Below are 20,316 nucleotides of genomic sequence, written 5' to 3'. Positions count from 1 at the left end.
GGGACATGTGCTCAAACATCCACATGCTTGTAATGAAAAGATTTGCAGTGCAAATGTTGCACCAACTTAAGTAAACACTGTCTATGGCTATTAAAACCAATACAATTCTTAGTTTCTATATTGCGTGGTAATGGACAACATTTTATCCAATAATAGTAATTTACTAGTTTATGATTTATTCTGGCTTTATATTTATGAGCTATGTGTCTATGTTTAATTAGTTATTAGGTTTTTATGCAGTAAATTATGTATTTTTTGTTTATTTTATTGTGCAGCACTTTGGTCTGCTCTTTGCTGGTTTTAAAGCGCTTTATAAATAAAGTTTAATGAATGAATGATTGGAAGTATGAATTTTCTCCTTGAGCCTTACTTCTGCCTAAATTAGCTTTTATTAAACACACAGATCCAGCTGGAATATAAATCCAAATGTAAGTTGGCAGGGTCAAGGGTGTCTTTGTTTCTTCGAAATGGAGACTGTTGTAGGTTACACACAAAATATTATTGGTTAAAGCTACTGTTATAGATTAAAACATGTGACAATTGAACTGACAAAATCTTTCAATATGATGCTTGTCATGTGTTAATAAGGGGAGGGAAGTTCATGCCAACAGCAAACAGCTGAAGCATGTTCCCACAGTGGCCACAAGGAGACATTTTGGAGTTTGGAGATAATTCCCCATGAAGCAAGCACAGTCATCAATGTTAACATTAGGCTTGTTTTTGGATGTGGAACAGTAGAAAGAGTACTTATTGATGTCTTGTCCTCAAAAACTAAAAATTGTGGTCACCCACTTCCACCACAATGACTGGGAAATATTCCCACATGTCTATTTTAATTTAATTTTGTTGTTAGTTACACTAATGGGTAATACCTGGTTACATAAGCTTAGAAACAAAAATGAATAAATTAACAAACAAACAATAAGGAATTTTAGTTTGGGAAGCATAAAGCACAGAATTTTAACACAGCAAAAATATATAACAAATAAAATTAATTCATTCAAATAAAATAATAGTAATGATAAAAATAAGAACAGAATAAATAAACATATATTAGTTCCTATATTCTTATAAATAAAGGGGTTTAAAAGGCTCTTCACAGCGATGGCATAGAAGAAGCATTCAATCATCCTATATTACCTTTTTAAAATATAAATCACTTTTTCTGGGCACAACGAACTTTTTAAAGAGAGAGTCAACGTTATTAAAAGTCATTATCATTTTATAGCTACAGAACACTGAATTGTCTCACTCCTTATCAGTTCACATAGGCTATCACACGTGCCCTCATGATGCCATGGCGCTGGTAATCCTCTCTCTCTCTCTCTCTCTCTCTCTCTCTCTCTCTCTCTCTCTCTCTCTCTCTCTCTCTCCGCACATGCTCAGTACAGATCACCGTGGCGATCTGTAATGGCTGCGGGATGATGTGATACGAGTGCGCGCCGCGTCTCTTCGGTAGGAATGCCATTTCATTTCCCTGAGACCGCCAACCACTGCGATCAATCCCCCGTCAACATGGTTGACATCCGACAGAAAAATAAAGGACGTGCATCGTAGTGGAGATCATTTGCCGGAGCTGTTATAATGTAAGTGCATTGTTTATGTTATGTTGTCTTTGTAAATTGCGGCTCAGTGAACCGGAGCTCCTGACATGCTCGTGTCGGTGTTTCCGCTGAGGATTGTTATCCGAGGTCACTACAGTTCATAGCAGCAGCAGCAGCATCATCTCTGGAGAGAGGGGAGGACACAAATATAGCCGCGGGCTGAATATAGCTGCATCTAATTATGATATTTCACGTGCGGTTTATGGCCATTTGTAGGCTATCGGTTTCACGATATGTTTGCACGTTTGTGGTTGTCGGTTGTTGTATAATATGCACGCGAGTGGCAGATCAGCTTATGATTTAGCTGTTGTTTAACGGCACTATACGCGCTTGCTGCAACAGGCGTATTGTGCTCGTGAGTCGCTACGTTCACACACATTGAATTTTCAATGAGCGCGAGGTTACTACAGTTCATTTCGGCGGTACGCATGCACGATCGCTCTTTAGATTATTATTATTGTTATGGGCTGCACCAGAATAATACATTTACATCACATATAACAATGAACAAGACTGCGATCTACACAGCATGCACGTGTGCTTTGCCATAATTTGCCATTAGCCTGTGTGCCATTATGTAACTGTGTCTATATTTAGCAGAGGCTGCTTACAGTGTTGTGAGAACTTTGGCAATACATTTAAGACATTATATGGTCACTTTGCGCAAAAAATTAGACTGTTTTAACTCGTTTAATGTGTTCTGGTATGATATTTTATCACTTGGGTTTTAAAAGCATGCAGGTTATGTAACCTGTGTTTGACTGTGCACATTAGACGCAGTGCACAATGTTGCTGCGGTTTACATTCTGTTATTTTATAAGCTGAATGCAACTTTTTGTATTGCTGTTGTCTTTTGCTTTAGTAAAAATGTGTTTTCTTCTCATATGCTTTCAGCTGTAGAGTCATCTTTTTAACAATAATATTCCTGTCTCCCCATTTCTCTCCGGCCTTTAACTCTTAGTGGACTTCTGGTGTGTGAAAGTGCCAGTGAGGTTGGCGGTAGTCAGGAGTGATGGCCGTAAAAGAGCGTGTGGAGGCAGTGCTGAATGTGGGCCTTCGGGTCCCCAGTATCATGTTGCTGGAGGTGCTGTACCGCTGGGATGTCAGCTCCTTCTTCCAGAAGATCCAGAGGAGCAGCCTCAACAATAACCCCCTCTTCCAATACAAGTACCTGGCCCTCTATCTACACTATGTGGGTGAGTCACAGTTAAAGTTTATCTGTTAACTTGACAAGTTAATGAAAAAGTACCATATTAATATATTGTTTCAAGAATAGGATGATCATTTAGTACCGCGGTGTGCATTTCAAAGTTCTGTGGTATTGAGAATTGCAGAGATTAAGTATTTTGGTATGCAAACCTTGGAAGCGAGTTAGCATTTTTAGACTTCCGGTTCCATCGCCCCAAATGCTTTGAATGGGTTTTTGTTAAATCGCCTGAAATAAGGTCTGTGGCTAACAAAATAAAAAAAATATATTTTCATGTTTTAATCTATGACATGAAGCACACCAGTTATAATCCACATGTCTTTAAAATGGCAGTTTCTAACAACGTCATTGCGCACAGTCTCACAAATTGCCAGGTAAATTATTTTTAATTAAGTTTGAGTTATTGAGGCTTGATGGTTATCGAGGGCCATAGTGTTGTCTGTTTATAGCCTTGTGTTCACTTTTTACTTCTGGCGATTTAATTTAGACTTCAAAAATAGATAATATTGTGTTAATCGGTAAAGATTATCTTGATAGACAAAATTGACTCTGTACTTTATTAATCTTCTCAACGTAATACGTGAAGTCGTGAACGCGCTTCGCAGAACAGAGCAAGGCGAGCATTTGTGTTTATAAAGCATATACTTTTAATAAATTCTTTTTTTATTTAGAAAAAGGGCCGATTGTTTCGCTAGATAAGACCCTTAATCATCGTTAAAAGCCCTGTAAAGTAAACTGTAATTTGACCTTCAACTGTTTGGAGTCCATTGAAGTCCACTATATGGAGAATAATCCTGGAATGTTTTCATCAAAAACCTTAATTTATTTTCGAATAAATAAAAGAATACATAAACATCTTGGAGGATAACAGGAGTGAGAAAATTATAATGAAAATGTATGTTGAAAGTGAACAATTCCTTTAAATTAAATAAAACATAAAACATGACTGTTTGGTTGTTAGGATGTGCCCATCACGTCCCAGAATTTTTATTTGGTACGTCACTGCGATGAATGTGTTACGTTCCAGGTATGTCTTGTCTTTACCTATTCTTCCTGCTGATGCTTCACGTCTTCATTTTGTTTTCCCCTGTTGTGGGCGTTACCTAAATGCACTCTCTCTTTAAAGCCCCTATTCTGAGTTTTTAAAAGGACTCAGTTGAGTGGTGACTTCAGCTCCCATTCATCTGCTCCAGATCCAAACAGACAAGGTCCATGACTTATTCACATGCATAGTGCTCCATTTATGTTTGTGTGTGTGCTTGTACTCTGAGTGTGTGTCTTTTTGTTTGTGAATGGCTTAATTTTTGCCGCCTCAGTTGTCCAGTTTGTTTGTTTTCCCTTTTTTCTGACTGTTGAAGAACAGAGAAGAGAGTGTTTTTGGTTTCAGCTCATTGTTAGACAATTTACTGCTTCCCAAATAATCCTAGTGTTTAAACCGTTTATAAACCTTAATTAAATCGCAGACTCTAGGAAAACAGGCTTTTGTAGCAGATGTTTGTCTGCTAGCCAAAGGGAACAAACCCTATTGGCCCTGATTTGTCTTTTATGTGAGTGTGGTCATGCGCTATGCCCTTGTGGCTGTTTTAAACCCTGGAGAGGAGCAAAAGAAGCAAAAGCAAAAGAAACCGAGACGAACTGTTACTTGGCTAAACTTGCATCTTTAGACTACGGTACCAAGCTTAGCCGCTTGATGTCAATTTACCATACGATTTAATGCGTCAAGACTACAGGACCCGTTCAACAAATTGTTTATTTAATAAAATGAACATACAACAAAATTCTACAAATTGTTTATTTAATACATACAGTTAAATAATAATACAAATTAATATTAACATAAATTAAATACAATTTAAATAGTTATTATTAGGGATGCACGATAAATTATCGGCCATATCGGTATCTGTTAGCAGCGTGCAGCTGAAGAAGTTTATCCATTGGAAATTATTTTTGATTTATCAGCTATAATATATCGGCCTAAATTTTTATTATTTTATTAAAATTCAGGCAGATATATTATAGCTGATAAATCAAAAATAATTTCCAATGGACAAACTTCTTCAGCTGCACTCTGCTAACAGTTAAAATACAGTAATGTACAGTATCTTTCTGTCGTGATCATTCACTTACTGTTATTAGCAAAAAATATTTGATGTAGGTACAGTATGTAGAACGCATTTTTAAATGTGTAAATAATAGGAACAAAAGCAGAACTATAAGTCATGTGACTATAAATAATTGTTTCCTAGGGTTGCTCTGGAAGATCGTCTATATAACCTTCAACCTTTTCTGGTATATTCGTTTTTAATAAAGAAACTATTAAAAAAAGAACTGTTAACTAGTGTAAGGCTTTGTACATGATTTTCAGGGGAATAAAGAGAACTAATGGTTACCTTCTTTTCTTTACATGACGGTGCATCCCTAGTTATATTATTAGACACTGGCCAAACCGGAAGTTTACTGGGGGTCAGTCGCTCTTACGTCCGATGAAACGGTTTATGCAGGTTTTAAATCACACAAGGGTGTATAAATGATGACAGAATGTTTACATTTAGGTGAATTATCCCATTAAAACCACTTACATTATTTACTTTTTCCATTTATCAAAAATGTACATTATACACATTATGGATTTATTATTGTACCATTCTTTTTATGCATATTGTGTTATGTAACTCTTCCTGACCTCACAAACTGCCCCTCTGGGACGAATAAAGTGGTTTTAATTTAATTTCAAACACAGAGGAGGGAGGAAGCACTAGACTTAATTTCTCCATCCCTTTAATGCACTATATTTAGAAGGCAGATGCTCTGACATTATGTGTCGTTTAGAAGCAATGTTGAAATTTCAAATAATACTTCCAGCAAGCCCATATCGGTGTTGGGTTTAATATAGATATTACAGCTTTGTTTTGCCGGTGCAACGTGTTTAATATAAGTTGTGGTAGAGCACCCCCAGGACCCCCGCTGAATGACAGGCAGAGTCCAATTACCTCCCACAGGTGCAAATAAACTGATGGCAGGAGAAACTTTGGACTTTCTTGGGCTGGCTGGGTTTGTCTAAGTCTTGATAAACACCACTTGGCCTTGGGAAGTTCCTGTGATATACAATAACGAAGCAGAAAGAATAGCCACTGTTGAAAACTACAGATTACCTGTCTGGTTACCTGTTAAAATCTGACACTGTAAGTCCATTACAGCTAATAGAGATAAAAGGGAGCCAAGAATTCTGCTGTACAGCCATATACTGTCTTCAGGCTGGTAATATATATCCTTGGTTTTATCCTCATCGTTATATGGTAGAATAAGGGTATTTGTGGCCACCCGGCCTCTTTTACCAATCATATACTGTATATGTGTGTATATAGAAGATACAGTAAATTACAGTGATGGCGTGGTTGCTGAAGGCACTAAAGCAGCAAGGTTAAATTAAGACACAGGGAACATCTACTGTCAGCGGGATCACAGGCACTTTCCGTCTTTACCGCCTTTCAACGCCAATGTCTTTCAACATTTTATCCACCCACAAACCTGGCCAAGTCCATAGTTCTTTGACGTGCTGAGCTTCCTCTTGTTTCAGTGCTAACTTTATTCTCATGTAATTGCATTGGTCTAAACTTGAATCCCAGCACACTTCCCATGAATCAATATTGAGATAACGCTGTGTCTTACACTGCAGCAGCTATTATATAAAGAAACATAAAAATATGTCATCTCTATTACACATTTGTTCCTACTTGCATAAAAAATATATATTTTATTTTCCCAGTACCAAACATCTGATGGTCATAATGTTTTTGGTGGGATTGTCATATTCCCATTACCCACCTTTGGTGTGTTATTTCTGTATGTGAGGGTTTATGTGGTGTTTTATGAGTTTGCGAAGGGCAAAAGTGCGGTTCCTGAACGACAGAGACCCTCTTACGCAACACAAGGGATCAAGAGGGTTTGGCACTGGAGTAATGAGGGCTTCATCTGTTCATCCTGTCTGTGCAGAGTAGACTACACACACCGGCATAAACACACACATCCGTGGGAGCCTGCATCTAAATCATGTACAAAAATAAGCTTGTTTATTATGAAATAATATATACTACAGGTTATTTAGTATTGTTCAGAGTGCTTGTTTCAGAGAAACCTGAATCTTAAGAAATGTTTATTACATAGTTGTTTAATGGAAGATAATGTCGCTAAACTCGTGTTTCCTTACTTTTGACTCATTAATAGATCAAATTAATGAAATCGATCACATTCTAAATAGATAAGATGATTGTTTACCGTTTTCTGATATTTTTTCTTAACTCTGAATGTAGCCTTAGATTCATCATACAGGTGTTACTATCAATGGAAACGGATATCCGGATTCAGTCAGTATTCTTTGGTTGTGTGACTTCCTTTGACAGCGTTCAGCTCGAGTGAATGAACTCTCTCTACTGGTCTGAGAGAGATATTAAGAGAGAGCGCTGCCCTCAGAGACCTTTGTGGTTGCTTGACAGCATCCTTGCATAGTGGCTTAACAGCAGTGTCATTCTTTAACTCTCTCGCTCTTTCTCTCTCTCTCTTTTTTAGGCTACATTCTGAGTCTAGTGCTGCTCACTCTGCCCCGACAGCACCTGGTGCAGCTCTACCTGTATGTGCTCACCGCTCTGCTGCTGTTTGCTGGTCATCAGATCTCCAGGTGAGAGTTTATGAAGTTACTTATACAGTGAGTCCAGAAGTCTGAGATCACATTGAAATCGAGGATTCAGAATCTAAATTACACCAGGAAATTGACTTACTATGTTTTGGGGTATTGCACATATTGCACCCATTATGAAATATTTATTGACCCCATGAATAGCTTCTATTAAAGCATACACAGCTACGTTTTAAATACACAAAATTAATTAATGTTCATCCAGCTAATAATTTGTTTAATTTAACCAAAGTTATTTTTATTCATTCAAAGAACCAGCTCATAAGATTCATATATCGATGAATTGGCTTACACTATTCTGGCTACATTTGTTTTTGAGTGCAGCCAGTGAAGATGACTCAATAGAGAGGCGTTATCTTGGCGTTCTTTCAAATCAGGCAGCGCGCTCTTGAAAATATAATTTATTATTCTGTGGTGCTGGAGATTTAAGCTGTGCTGGAAGCACACTGGCTGCCTCCCACCACAACACATCTTCTATGCATGCCAGATAGATAGATACTCCACAGGCACTGTGTTCTTTTAAGTTCACTGATAGATAAACCTATTCGATTGGGAGAGAGACTATCATGTTACTATCTTACATGAAACGCATGGAGACATGTTGAAAAATGTTGGTGCTGTTTTCAGAGACCCAATCTTCAGTAAGTGATTCTTGAGAAATTAGAACTGGTAAACCCCCCCTGCCTTTATTGCTCTGGCTTCAAAGTAACATATCACCTTCTCCAGACAACAATTTACAATTTTCTTTGGGGTATAATCAGTCTTGAAGGGATTTCTTAGAAATTGCTTACTCCATGTTAGCAATGTTTTGTTTTTCTTTCTGAATTATAAAGTATGTGGCCCCCTTTTGTTATTCACAGCCTCTCTGTGAATTTAAAACTAACACTGTGTTTACACCAATCGCGGCACTGTGCGACCCGACATAACAAAAGACTATAGAACGCATTATAATGTGCTATCATTTAAAAAAAATTCCGCACTGGATGTGGCATGCAGTTACACGACAAACCCATGAAGAACAAGCCGTTAGTCCTGTCACATCGCGCCTGTCACGTCTGGTGTAGATTAACCTTACATTGTAAGGAAACCTTACAATGTATTTGCTAAACAATTGATAAACCTTACAAGGCAATTGATAAAACAAACTTACAGAGAGGAGTGGAGAAACACATCAAAATTAGCTTTGAGGTACGTTGACAGTAACAATTGTATGTTTTCTTATTCAGACGTAGCGTTTAAACCCCCTGAAATCCAACCTATTGTCTAATCAGCATGAAATAAGAAAAACCTAGTTAGCATTGCTTAACGCTGCAAATGGGAAATCACTTCTTCATCGTTGCTCAGAATGCAAACACAGGAAATTGTGCCATGTCATCACAAGAAACCACTGTTTAGGCAACAAAGAAGAAATTAAAACATGCTAGCAGTGTGTCTGCTGTTTGGCAGTTTTTCATAGTAGACCAACCAGCCAGAACAACTGCCACTTAAAGCGGCGGTAACATGCTATTTCATGCATTCTGACTTCTTTACACTGTTAAACGTGCTGGTTTCTCAAGCATAACATGGTCAACTTGTCAAAAAACAAGTTAAACGTATGACGTAGTATTTCTGTGCTCGATTCACTCCGCCAGGGCTCGTACAGGTTTCGGAATGTTTTTTTCGTGACAAGGGTTCTTAGTCCTTTATTAGACTATTATCCTGGAAAAGCACGCACACGCATCATCTAGCTAGCAAAAGTGTACACCTACGTGCGACCATGAGAGAAAGAGCAGGCCCACGCATCAAGCAGCCAGTGCGAGAAAGAGCTTTTCATCAATGCTACTTCACTCGGATGATTGAAGTTTAGCTGTGCTTATTTGCTCACTGCATTTCGGTGATGAATGTTTTAACGCTGGATTTGGATATCGTTTGAAACTGATAGATGGTGCGGTCTCATCCATAAAAGAGGACATGAACCGCACGCTGTCAAACCAAGTCATATGTCTGTTTTTTGTTGGCAATCGGCATGTACGTGCATCATTTAAACATCACAAACTTATAGTGAATCAATGCGATGATGTTTCGTGTGCTTGTGGTGTAGTTCCGAATAGGGCCCTATAAGAAAAGGGCTTTAGTATAATTCCTCTTTTCTATTCATTTTGGGTAAGACTGGGTGAAATGTGTCATATTCCATTCAATGTTTTGGGAACATTTTGAATGTTTCATGGATTGTGTCATCAGAGTTAGTATTGTATACAGCACAAGTTGCATTAAAGAGTGGATTAAAAGATGAATGTATTTATGTTTTGGATCTACTTGGGTGGCTGTTTAAAATGAAAGGTTCCTCTCTTTTAAAACATAATAACCTATTTAAAACATTTATTGATAAAGATATAGACACTCGTGTAAAATATCAAAGTTTTTGTCCTGCCCTTATTTGGAGGTAGAAAAACAGCTACATTTTTTTAAATCAATATCTTTGAGAGAAGCTAAGGGAAAAGGATTTTTTGTACTTCTCTACATCAGTGACACTTTGTTACTCATCGGGACTTGTGTAAGTGAATGTTCTTGTCTGATAAAACGAGAGTGATGGTTTCACTGCTGTGCTCTGTCTGCTGTGGACTGGAAATATAGAATCCTCATGACTCAGAAGGGGATGTCTGTCTCTGAGAGGTTACAAAAAGATCTCTGTTCTCTGTTTCAGGGACTATGTGCGCAGTGAGCTGGAGTCTGGATATGAGGGGCCGCTGTACCTGGAGCCTCTGTCCATCAACCGTTTCACTACTGCGCTCATCTGTAAGATGTGTTTCACACTGTCCCCTGCCTGATAGAATCAAATTTAAAACAAATTCACACCGGTTTTTAAATAAGATAAATGCGTATTAACACAGAGTTCAAGTTCAAGTCTTATGATTAATTTGTGTCCCAAATAGACTCATTGCTGGCTCCACTTGCTTGTTTAATACCAGAGTCAGGTAGTTTTGCATGAAGTCCAGGTGTGCTATTGTAAAGGTGGTCTCGGGAAGTGATGTCAGAGCAGAGGCCATCTTGAGGTTAAGGCATTTCCCTTAACAGAGCATTATGGACAACACTTATACTGTATATTCTGTCTCATCACTTTTGCTAACAGTCTGCTCTTATGCCAGATTAATGCTAAAAGCTTTCCTGCTCACTTCCTGTGTATCGCTTTTCTCGCTCGGCTCGCTCATAAACAGTCTTTCTAGCGCTTTTTATATTTCTGTTCAGTTATCTTAGTTTCTCATGAGCAGTTAAAGGGACAGTTCACCCAAAAATACAAATTCTGTCTTCATTTACTCAACCTTGAGTTGTTCCAAATCTGTAAACATTTCTTGATCTGATGAAGACAGAGAAGCTTATTTGGAAGAATGCTTGTTACCAAACAGTTCTTGGCGATCTTTGACCACCATAGTAGGAAAAATTACAATGTTAGTCAAAAGTGCCCAAGAACTGTTTGCTTTCATACATTTTTCTAAATCTTTAAAAATGTTTCCTGCTATGGTAGTCAATAGTGGCCAAGAACTGTTTGGTTACAAGCATTCTTTCAAATAAGCTTCTCTGTGTTTATCAGAACAGAGACATTCAGACAGATTTGAAACCACTTGTATCTGTCTTTCTCTCTCTGTGTGTAGGTCAGCTTGTGGTGTGCACCTTGTGTTCCTGTGTGATGCAGACCAAGCGCATATGGCTGTTCTCAGCGCACTTGCTCCCTCTAGTGGCCAGGCTGTGCCTGGTCCCTTTGGAGACCATCGTTTTTGTAAATCGTTTTGCCATGATTTTCACAGGCCTTGAAGTCATCTACTTCTTGGCCTCTAATCTGTTGGTGCCATTTAACCTGGCCAAGACGGCATACAGAGAGCTTGCACAGGTTTGTAACCGAATTTATAAAAGATACATTTTCTTTTATTCATTTATTTGTTTGGCAGATGCTTTAATCCAAATAAACAGTATGCATCAGATGTGTGTTCCCGATAGGGATGTGCGTTCCCTCGAAATTAAATCCCCAATCTCCATTAACCTTTTATTTTGTTTGTTGTACAGACACAAAACCACTTTTCTCAAAATATCTTCTTTAGTCTTCCACAGACGATTGAGTTATATGCTTGTTTTAAATGACATAAGGGTGAATTTTCATTTTTGGGTGAACTATTCCTTCAACATTGTAGCTCTTCTTTGTTTTGTCCTGCAGGTGGTGGAGGTGTATGGGTTGCTGGCACTCGGCATGTCTCTCTGGAATCAGCTGGTTCTGCCAGTGTTGTTTATGTGTTTCTGGCTGGTTCTTTTCGCACTGCAGATCTACACATACTTAAGCACACGAGATCAGCCCACGTCCAGAGAGAGACTGCTGTTTCTTTTTCTCACCAGGTTAGTGGACATTCAGTCTCCTTTGGTCTTCAGCTCTGTAAGTCAGGAATGTTATAGAAAGGACACTTAAAAGGATATTCATTCTTCCTGTTGGCGTGACACAAAGTTTTATTTATAAGGAATAATCCATGTAGGGGTGACCCATGTACTAGAGAGTTCTTCAATTTCTAGGGCTGTCAAATGATTGATCACAATTGATCACATCCCAAATAAAAGTTTGGGTTTACATAATATTTGTCTGTGAACTGTGCATATTAATTTTGTATTAATCAAAACATACACATACATGCATATGTTTAAGAAAAATAGAAAAATGCATAAACATTTATATCTAATTTTAAATGATTGGTAGATGTAAATATTTCATAAATATGTATACGTGTGTGTGTTTATAAATACAAAATATATGTATATAAATGCATACATATATGCACAGTACATATACATATATTATATAAACACAAACTTTTATTCTGAATGCGATTATTTGTTTGACAGCCCTATAAATTTGGATCACAACTGTTTTGTAACCTGGTATTAACAAGTGTCTTGGGCAAATGTAGAGACAACTTAATTAAATGCAAATAATATATAAAGAATAGTAGGTCTACCTGAAAATGGTTGAACCCAGACTCGTGAAGGTTTATTTAGCTTAATTTATAAATGTTTTATGGATGTCTCCTCCAGTATTGCAGAGTGCTGTTGTACTCCATACTCTCTGCTGGGTCTGGTCTTCACGGTGTCATTTGTTGCGTTGGGAGTGCTCACACTTTGCAAGTTCTACCTGCAGGGCTACAGAGCTTTCATGAATGACAATACCATGCACAGGTAACGTAATCCTCCTAAGCTTTATGTTGTCAATACTGATGCAGTCATCGTTGATCACTTTTAAATCTTAAAAGAAAAACTATTGACAATTGAAGCACATCATCAAGATTTATGCGTTTGGCAGATGCATTTTATCATAAGTGAACTACTGTACAGTCCTTTACAAGGGTAATCGAACCCTTCACTCTGGTGTTGCAAGCACAATGATTTACAACGATTTATTTGAGCTGCAGGAGCATCATTTCCTTGCTCTCTTTCGCAGGGGCATGACGGAGGGGATCACTCTTTTGATTCTCGCCGTACAGACCGGACTGATCGAGCTACAGGTCATCCACAGAGCTTTTCTTCTCAGCATCATCCTCTTCATTGTTGTGGCCTCCATCCTCCAGTCTATGCTGGATATAGCTGATCCCATAGTGCTGGCACTGGGAGCCTCCAAAGACAAGTAAACTCGCACGGCGGTTTGATGACTGTTGTAGTCAGATGTTTCTTGTTTTATGCATGTGAAAATAGTCATTCAACATTTCATAACTATTGTGATCAACAGGAGCTTATGGAAGCACTTTCGCGCGGTTAGTCTTTGCTTGTTCTTGCTGGTGTTCCCGGCGTATATGTCCTACATGATCTGTCAGTTCTTCCACATGGACTTCTGGCTGCTTATCATCATCTCCTCCAGTATTCTAACCTCACTGCAGGTAGAAATGAAAATATGTTTCAGCCTTGTGAATGGGTGATGCATCATTTTTTTATGTTTACATGTGAATAGTAATTTCTATTATGAATAGAGGCATTTATATATTTGTAATAATATAACATCATTTTTTTGCATTAAATTATCAAATGATCTGCATAATATCAGTCATTTTCCAGTATACAAACCTAACCTACTGTATATCAGTCAACACTCTTCTCTTTTTGTCAGGTGCTGGGCACACTGCTGATCTATGTGCTGTTTATGGTAGAGGAGTTCCGCAAGGCTCCAGTGGAAAACATGGACGATGTCATCTACTGGGTGAACGGCACCTACAGGCTGCTGGAGTTCCTGGTGGCCCTGTGCGTGGTTGCATACGGTGTGTCGGAGACCGTGTTTGGAGAGTGGACGGTGATGGGCTCTACCATCGTGCTCATCCATTCTTACTATAATGTCTGGCTGAGGGCCCAGCTGGGCTGGCAGAGTTTCTTGCTCCGCAGAGATGCTGTCAACAAGATCAAGAGCCTGCCTACAGCTTCTCACCAACAACTCCAGCAGCACAATGACATCTGTTCCATCTGCTACCAGGTGCGTAGTGGATGCGAGGAATTGTGTTTGTGATGGATGTCCAGTTACTTTCTGTATGTTTTTTTCGTGATGTATGACACGTGTCTCTTAGGTTATTTTAGTGATAGATTGATGATGGGTGGCTAGTTAGGGTGCTAAGTCAAGCAGCGCTATTTCTAGGGTCCAAACCTATCCATTAATAATACATTTTTGCAAGTAACTTGTCCGACTCAATTGGTGCGACGGACAAGAACACATATTTTTCTTGTTGAGAAGAAGCACAGCAAACTAAAGTTTTTCTAGTGGACGTTAAAGTTTTTTTTAGGTTGAGTTTAATAATCGCCACAATGGGAAACTCGAGTCGTACACAAACATTTTAAATATAAATAGACAATACAAAAACCCAAACAAACAAAACATTTAAATAATAATTGTAAGATTTATAAAAACAGCAGCAGATATAAAATTTAAAAGTTTGGCACCTTTTCTATTTTCTGATGTAATAGAGGTTGGGGTGGTCTATTTAGTAAGCATCCACCTTACCTTAACAACTATATGGAAACACAATAAAATGTTTTGGTCATCATTTTGGATATTAAGGTGAAAAAAAACACAAGTAAATTACATTAGCTAGCTACTTAAAAGTCTGGTCAGTATTATTTTTGGTTACCAGTACAGGGCCAGTTACTTGACTAAACTTAAATGCGACAAAGTTACATGACCCTTTCAATAAAAGTTATATTTAAAAAAATAAAATGAATCTACAAATAACTGTTTATTTAATACAATCAAATATTGACATAAATGAATATGAATTATCCATTATTATTATTATTCACTAGCCAGACTGATAAACAAACACAGACTAGAATTTGACTTCAGGCCAGAAGTGTTTGTCTGAAGAAACTGCCTATAGATAATAATAATCTGAACAATAGTACATATTTGTTTCTTTATCTGTTGTGTTTTTGAATCTAGGACATGACATCGGCTGTGGTCACCCCCTGCAGTCACCTTTTCCATGCTAGCTGCTTGAAGAAGTGGCTGTATGTTCAGGAGACTTGCCCTCTTTGTCACAGCCAGCTAAAAGGGTCCTTACAGCCCGGCTCTTCAACACAAGATGCCACACAACAGGAGGCCCCTCCACAGCCTGTGGGTGGTCTTGATCCCATACAGCACCCTGAATTGGAGGCTCCCCACCAAGAAGACATCACCCAAAGTCCAGACGCAGAGCTCACAGCCAAACTAAAAGATGAGGGTGGTATGGAGGAATTAGTCCCCTGTGACCCTCCAGCCTGCTCCACCTCAGGCTAAAACCTGCCTTGAGCCAAACTCGACTCTAAACACTGCTGGCCAACAGGGGGCGTCACAGTTGAGAATTTGCTAGGAAACGTCTAGCTCTCTCCTTGATTGCAATGTCATGTACGCAGGATGCTCCATAGACATGTATACAATCAAAACCATCTCACCCGCAACATAAGCATTCGGAGAAGATTTACCGACAGATATTTTAGTCTGAAGTTAAACGAATCACCTCTTTGTCATCTTGATGAATTGAGGACCCAAACACCAGCTCTTCCCTAAACTCCAGCAAACACCAATGTGAATGTGATGTGACCATTAAATATGGTGCTGTGATGCTGTGTAGGCATTAGCACATATCCACTAGCACGTTCTCCGGTATCCAAAAGCGGTAGCCCGTCGTTTTCTGTTTCTATTCCAGAAAGAATATACTCTGTAATATATATGTATGTGTATGTATATATATATATATATATATATATATATATCCCACTGCATTTGCACTGATGTAATGTAAAGCAATGCTCCAAAGTTTGTCTTGTCTGATACCAAATATTTTGGTGTGTATGCGTTTTATCGACTTATGTATTAAGGATACCGTGTACAAATATGTATGTAAAGGTATTTTATACCAAAAGGTATATGCAGAAGTACAGACTTCACCAGGTGTCGTGAAGTGGCCTGTGGTTCATGTGAACGCTGCACTGTTAGTGCGCCCTCTAGCGGTAGTAGCGGGAAACGCCATTTGCCATGGATAAGAACTGGTGACAGTTTAGGAGTCGGTTTCCTTCTCAGTAATTGGCATCTATTGCATTTGTGAGCATGAATACATTCAAGGATGTATGAGCACACTTTGCGAAATGCCATTTTTAAGTTCATATATTTTACGAACTACTACTTTAAATGACGTCTTGAATTGTTTTTTAAAGGAATATTAGTTTGTATGTGGAATGCCAAATTTGTTTCCAGAAAGGCTGTTGTGGATCTTTTCCTATGTAAAAATCTGATTTGAAAGGGAATGAAGAGATTAACCCAAAACGTTCTGAATTCATCCCTCTAGTTTGCCTTTATACTGCATACTTGGAATGATGTTCTTTGAAGGCTGACGTTTGTTGGAATTGCAGCTGGATTTAGTAAAATATGCCTGACGTCTGAACGTGAACCTGAATGTCCGAATAAATCCAAACTTCACATATGAAACATTTGTCCTGCCTTTCTTTCACGATAGCATTTAAGGCAGAGCCTACGTGTAACAAGACCCTACAGGACTCTTAAACCCACCTGTGATGAATCAAGCAGACCCACACCTGAGAAGTGAGGTCACGTCAGACTGCTGAAACCATCAAAAAAAATCTTATGTGGAAATACAGACAGGATATGCCCTCATTTCCTGACCACTTACCATCTTTCAGCTAGGGGTTTGGTGATCTTTGGCACCTTCTGCTTAATGTAACTGTACTTCCTTAATCTTCGCAGATAGAGTTCTTTCAGCATATCTCTTTCACTGCATGTATATTATGAAAGATATTGCACAGATGTGACTGGCATTTAACGTAGTGGCCTATATAAGCCTGCTCTATTTAACAGTAGTGTGAGGTGTCTTAGTGCAGGCAGATGAGAGCGTTTAGCTGCTTTTCCTGTGTGACTTTAACTCTCTTTAGAGGAAGAATGGAGGAAACATTAGGGAATCAAAGAGCGTTAGCCTTTAACCCCGCTCCATCCTTTTGATCAAAGTTAGCCTTGAACTCTGACCTCTCTGTAAAAAAAAGAGAGGATAAAGTATTTTAAAAAATGCACATGAAAGGGAGCGACACAGCATTCTGACTTTTTTTGAGGAAAGGACAGATATTCCCTAGGTATCCTTTTCTCACGGAATGAGAATATAAATTATTTTGTCTTCACAGGTTTTGGTCACCTCCTGTGTGGATTTCCCCTTTTATTTTGTTAATGCCTTATTGGCAAGGTTGAGGTCAAGTGTAACCGTAAGAGATTTTCCTCTTCCCTACTGGAGCTTGATGGGATTCTTGATGTAATACAGAGCACTTGTATTGTAACATACAGTTTGTATAACCGTAGCATGATTTAGGATTTTGAATTGTTTTCTCTTTTGTATAAGGTGTTATGTGTTTCCACTTATGGCCAGAAGGTGGCAATGTTGGACTATCAACAGGTAAGCTTATCACGCGCTTCTTAAACGTCCTCTTGCTTAATAGCCTAAGTATGAAATCATTCTTTCAGTGGTTTCAAAACGCAAGCTCTTTTTGTTGTTTTAATATTTATGCCCACAAACACTCTTATAAGAATCGCCAGCAATGAGACGCTTATTTTTCAATTTAAAGTAGTTTATATAATGCTAATACGGACCACAAAAAAGCAATCATAATTATTCCGTAAGTATAGTTATTAATTAATTACATTTATAAAGCGCTTTTCTGGATTAAATATTGAAAACATTCATTATAGTTCTGGCTTCTTGCGTCCTAACCTAGATGTAGCTATTTGTCCTGCTGTGCGCATTTATGCAAGTATACGTCAAAATTAATTCAGTGTTGTTTTGTCCTTTTTAAACAAATGGTTGACATACGGCCAAATTGTTTCAAACTGATAAAAGTGCTGATAGATTAAATTATCTCACGTGGCAAGCACTTTACATTGTGATTTATTTAATGGTTATTCAATTCAATTATATGGTTATTACTCATCAACGACATCGTGATTTATGCGCACATCTGTTTTCTGAATCAAATCAAATTTGTCGCTGTCAGCAATAGCCTAAGATTAGCCTAATATTATTTAATGTTTCTTTTAAGAAATTGACATGGCTGTGAGTTCACTTAAAAGCGCAGGACAGACACGCTCAATTTTTGAATATGGTTTTCACACTTAATAAAGCGTATCTCTAATATGTATATGTAGATCCTACAAAAAGAGATTCGCAGAAAAGACCACTGTTCTCAACCAACGACGTGTGTTATAAACACGTCAATGTACATTGACATTCAGTGAAGTTTTTGCCACTTTAAACTGTTCTGTGGGAACATAAATACAGAGACCCAGGGGGAGCAGAATTTCCCCTCAGCCCGACCATGCAGCACTGGATGTACACTCTTCCTTCCTCTGCCTTCTTTCTTTTGGGTGTTTAATGTAGTGAAATACACAATTATCTTGTGCATGCACATACCCGCGTTGAACGTTTCTCAAATATAACAAAGTCTTATGATTGCAGATTATACCCCAAAACTGCTGTTTTGAAGAATGGAAAACATAATGTGCTGCTATGTTTAATTGTAACATTAAGTCATACATGGGCTATATTATTGCTTTACGGTGTGTTTGACAGCATTTTTAAATGTTTCACGATGCTTTATGATGAGCGGTAGACTTCTCTTTCGTGTATTGCAGTCTATACCGTTAGAACTGATAGGTTAGCTTTAGAACCTCATTTTTGTTCATGACGTATTTGTCAGCAATGTCTCTTTGTGCGCATTCAGTCTTTTGAAATCAATTAAATTGTCATTATTAAGGGTCATATTATTTATTTATTTATTTGTGACAACGCATAGTCAGACAGCAAAGTTAACCTGTTATCTTTTTAAATACAACAAATGTAACATTTATATGAATGCAGAATGTGTTCATGGTTTGATTCAACTAAAATATACATTGACTAATTATCCACGGCCTCGCCTTTCCTGTAAGAAAAATTCCCAAAGGTTTTTACTATAGAAGCAATCGTTTACCCATGGTATTAGTTAAACACCGTATTACCAAATGCATACTGCATAAGTGCAGTAACCGTTGTTCAACCTCTATATTTGTTTTAAAACTATGGACGCAAAACTTTTATTAAAAACATTGTATCAATTTTCATAGCTCTGAAGGTACACCGCATGTTTGTAAGGTTTTTCTTTGATTCACGACCAGTATTACACCTTATATATTGAGAAAAAAACAATCCCCAAAAATATTAAAAACAAGCCTCCATAACCCAACGTTCATGTAAACGACATCGGTTTGGCATCAATTGCGCGCTCTGGTACTCTCGTGACATTGAACGCACGCATAACTTCTTTTCGCTTTCCTTTCCAAACGCGCCGCTCGCTAAGTGGGCAGGGCGGGCTGTGATATCTAATTAGGCGACGGGCTTTGTGGTTGGGTGGACAGCTAATGGTAGTTCGGCTTTACTTATGTTCGGGGGGCGGCCCTGCGCAAGCAGTCACTCCCTCCTCCCTTTGGGGTTGGTTTGCTTGTGTTTAGTTCCGAGACAGTCAAATCGGATTCCTTTGGGAAAGGACACAAATCACTCCCGTTTGAACAAGGAAAGCAGCGAGGGAGCTGTCTCCACAAGGGTCCACCTCTCCTGCTTGATTTCATATTGCTCATTCATGTGATTTGATCAGAGAATACTATTTGTGGAGAAAGACAGAAAGAGAAAGGAGGAGAAAAAAATTGTCTGTGGATGATGACATTTGATCTAACACTTTCTTGATTCTGTCGTTTCTTAAAGTGACATTAGACTTTTTTGCCAAGGTAGACCAAAGGGACCTCCAGTCTAATCTTACGCGCCCCTCTTCGCTTGATAGTTTTTTGTTTGTTTGTTTGTGTGTTTGTTCTTACACGGTGTTTCCAAACCTGGATGTTGACAGCTCGCGTTTCTTTTGGCACGTCGCTCTATTTTCTTTTTCATAGAGGAAGCGCTAATAGAGACAAACGCGGTGACACCTGCTCGCCCATATACTTCTCGTTATATTTTTTTACGGAACGATCAAAACAAGCGAACACCGGTGACGGGAAAAGTCTGTTTTCATGTTCGGGATTCAAGACAGCATTCAAAGGAGCGGGAGTAGTATGAAAGAGGAGCCCATCGGAGCCGGGATGAACGCTGTCCGGACATGGATGCAGGGTGCCGGAGTGTTGGATGCTAACACAGCCGCTCAGAGGTAAGCCGGCGGCTGTATTCAACGCTCTCCACACACGCCCCGGGAAAATATATTTCCTTATTACACAGAGACGACACAGAACGGTCGCGTTTAACATCTTACTCGGGCGATTCGCCATG

At 38.5% G+C, this 20,316-nt stretch overlaps 2 protein-coding genes across 7 annotated transcripts in view; both read left to right on the top strand.

Annotated features, from left to right (window-relative positions):
- Window positions 1-1,397: 1,397 nt before the first annotated feature.
- Window positions 1,398-16,432, top strand: rnf145a (ring finger protein 145a). The gene is made up of 11 exons (XM_079479133.1): window positions 1,398-1,586; window positions 2,566-2,800; window positions 7,381-7,489; window positions 10,191-10,282; window positions 11,137-11,372; window positions 11,694-11,869; window positions 12,557-12,697; window positions 12,960-13,142; window positions 13,245-13,392; window positions 13,620-13,976; window positions 14,934-16,432. The coding sequence occupies exons 2-11, from the start codon at window positions 2,617-2,619 to the stop codon at window positions 15,267-15,269; spliced, it is 1,962 nt and encodes a 653-aa protein (XP_079335259.1). The 5' UTR covers window positions 1,398-1,586; window positions 2,566-2,616; the 3' UTR covers window positions 15,270-16,432.
- Window positions 16,433-19,687: 3,255 nt separating this feature from the next.
- The window catches only part of ebf1a (EBF transcription factor 1a), a 103,995-nt gene continuing 103,366 nt past the window's right edge, over window positions 19,688-20,316 (top strand). For all 6 annotated transcript variants that reach the window (XM_079479767.1, XM_079479766.1, XM_079479765.1 and 3 more), the window contains exon 1: window positions 19,688-20,197. In XM_079479767.1, the coding sequence (XP_079335893.1) occupies window positions 20,064-20,197 (134 nt within the window). In that variant the 5' untranslated portion in view covers window positions 19,688-20,063. The remainder of the gene's footprint in view (window positions 20,198-20,316) is intronic.

Source organism: Barbatula barbatula (assembly GCF_947034865.1).
Source record: "Barbatula barbatula genome assembly, chromosome: 18".
Lineage (NCBI taxonomy): Eukaryota > Metazoa > Chordata > Actinopteri > Cypriniformes > Nemacheilidae > Barbatula > Barbatula barbatula.
Note: the sequence above shows the minus strand (reverse complement) of the source record. Positions and strands in the feature narration are given on the sequence as shown.

What these genes read in the sequence shown, in the direction of transcription:
- rnf145a (XM_079479133.1), top strand. Translation starts at nt 2,617, where the DNA reads ATGGCCGTAAAAGAGCGTGTGGAGGCAGTGCTGAATGTGGGCCTTCGG. An exon ending in CATACAGAGAGCTTGCACAG is followed by an intron (nt 11,373 to 11,693) that starts GTTTGTAACCGA and finishes TTTGTCCTGCAG; the next exon opens with GTGGTGGAGGTGTATGGGTT. An exon ending in GTATTCTAACCTCACTGCAG is followed by an intron (nt 13,393 to 13,619) that starts GTAGAAATGAAA and finishes TCTTTTTGTCAG; the next exon opens with GTGCTGGGCACACTGCTGAT.